Genomic DNA, 2,492 nt, shown 5'->3' on the forward strand with positions numbered 1-2,492 from the left:
GATTACTGTCCGAGACACTGTTGATATCTACCAACTCGGACATTCCAATTTCTAGCACGTTAACCGTCTCGGTCCAGTGCTTTCGACAATAGCGCTTTGTCTCCTAGCAGAGATGGGTTCATGACTGGCCAAAGCTCCACCAGGAGACGTGCTCGTAGCGCCCAAGGTCTTTGACCTCCAATGAATCCATGGTTCATGGTGATCTAGCCATGCTATTCCTAGGATAAAGTTATACCCTGCATCCAAGTGTAAGACTAGACAGCGCTCCACGCTACCAAAGACAAGAAACGTGACTCCGAGGTCCACAGGGACTTTCGGGACCGTGACACGCGTCCCCGTCGCTATGGTAACAGTGACGATGCCCCCCAACCGCGCTTTCAGCGCCTCAGCATACAGCTGACTTCCTTTCATCGTGGAGCCTCGAGCATAATTGCCCGACGCCCCGGAATCGATGATGATCTTCCATGGTTTCTCAAAGCCCTTTACGGTCGCCTCTGCGACCAGCAAGCCCGGTTTGCATATACGTTCCGTGTTCAAGAGCACGGAGCTCTGCAGGGCTGGGCCCTGTTGACCTATGGCTCCCTGAGGCTCAACAGAACTCAGTTCTTCCCCAGTAGTTTGCCCCGCGCCTACTGAGTGGTGTCGTTTTCCCGCAATGAACCAGACTGGTAGGCATTGGGGCGATGATTCGAAGGACCTTGACGCGCCTTGCGCAGTGGGCAACCGTTCCGAAGGTGACGGGTGACTCCACACAAAACACCGTCGAATGTGTGCATGCTGCCCGGCAGCTCGGAGCTCTGCTCCCTCATCCTAGCATAGCTCATATCCATGAGCATAGGCCAGCTTGACGAGCTGTTGAAGTCTGCATTCCAACTAAGTCGTGCAGACTTGAAATTGAATTTCGGCATTCAATGCCGCACTCACCACCTCTTCAAATGAAGACGGATGCACACGGAAGACTTCCATTTTGTCCACGTCAATGCGGAAGCCTTCCATAAAGACGGTCACTGTGACTGCTTCCGAGAGGGGATCTGCTGCCATCACGGCAATGAGAGTGCGCATCTTTTGGACAAAGTCCACCAATTCCGTGTTGCCATGTCGGGCAGCAAGGAAACGTGATCGCGCGCGATACGCCAGGTTAGGTGACGAGAACACTCGTGAGAGCTGCAATTTCGGCTCTGCCCAGGAGGGAAACGCAGCTTCGACCGAAGTGCCGCACGTCAGTGCCCATTCTCGCGCTCGACCACCGAGCTTTGAGATGGCTTGCGCCACGCGCTGTTGCTCGGTCTGGAGTATGGCTGATGCTATGAGCATCTCGACCTCTGTCACCCAGAGCAGAATATTCCCTCCAATCTTCCCCTCGAAGACATTAACGCTCACCATGAGCGGCTTAGGTCGGGGAAAGTCATCCGTCACTGACGGTCGCATCATAGACGCAAACGATGCAGACATATTCTGCTGCAGGTGCTCTAGCAGCGTGTTTTCGTAATTTGAAAACGCCTCTAGACGCGCACTGATTGCATCGGGACCTTGCACGCCCTCAGGTCCAAGCAACGACATCAGCCTTTTAATCCCGTCCTGCATGCCCTGGGGCAAAGAGGAAAATTGTTCCATCATCACTCCTCACAGAGGATCAGTCTTAACAACTCAGGTGTAGATTGACTACGAGTGCTACCAAGTGCAGCGGGGCTGCCATAGCGTTTCGCTTGAGGAAACGTCATTTAGGTCACCGACCTTTCGTTCTATACTTAGAATAAGTACGAGCTAGCGATTAAGAATCCGCTTACTCCAAGTGAATCATTGCCTTCACAGGGCTAATTGACTCTTCGGATTTAATCCAAAACTGATTTCTATTTATTCTATTTGCGGCTAAACCGGCTAATTTTAAAAATAAAGATTTTCCTATATATGTATAGTAAAATCTATATTTCATGTATAACTACCGGCTATCTAGCCCCGTACCGTATTCTAGTTTGGGTGTGGTCACACCATGCCCATCTGGTGTGACACCCCCCCCTGTTATCAAGGTATTTGTAACCCCTTTACAGGATACATTTCGAACGGAAGAGTTAATTAGCCTTGGGTTAATGTTGTAGTTACTCCTGGAAACAGATTATGATCCACTAGACTCGTACTGGTTCTAAATTTAGAACAAAGAGCTACGAGAGCCCGCTTTACCAATTTAAATGCGTGATCCGTGAGTTGGCTCAGTTTTGCATTATTGTTCGGCAATCGAGGATCACCCTACGTACCACGGATGTTTTGACGACACACACTTTGCATGACGGTGTTGACATAGCGCCGCCCCTACATTTACGGTAATGCTGTGATTCTTGGAGGTGTCTTCAAACGTTTAACATTGTGAAATTGAGCAAAACCACCTTCGCCCTCAATGAAGCCTGCGAGACAGTAATGGTAAAGTGCCCCTGCGAAAACCCACCCGCTGCGGATACATTACTTCTTCTTGCTGACGTCTGCCTAAGCTCCTAAGC

At 50.4% G+C, this 2,492-nt stretch overlaps 1 protein-coding gene across 1 annotated transcript; it reads right to left on the bottom strand.

Annotated features, from left to right (window-relative positions):
- Nucleotides 1-873: 873 nt before the first annotated feature.
- PHALS_10287 (Retrotransposon gag domain) lies at nt 874-1,584 on the bottom strand (the record flags this gene model as incomplete). Its single annotated transcript, XM_024725683.1, has 1 exon — nt 874-1,584. One exon carries the CDS (start codon nt 1,582-1,584, stop codon nt 874-876), a length of 711 nt encoding a protein of 236 aa, XP_024576435.1.
- Nucleotides 1,585-2,492: the final 908 nt, after the last annotated feature.

This window comes from Plasmopara halstedii (assembly GCF_900000015.1).
Source record: "Plasmopara halstedii genome assembly, contig: Scaffold_470, whole genome shotgun sequence".
NCBI classification, from domain to species: domain Eukaryota; phylum Oomycota; class Peronosporomycetes; order Peronosporales; family Peronosporaceae; genus Plasmopara; species Plasmopara halstedii.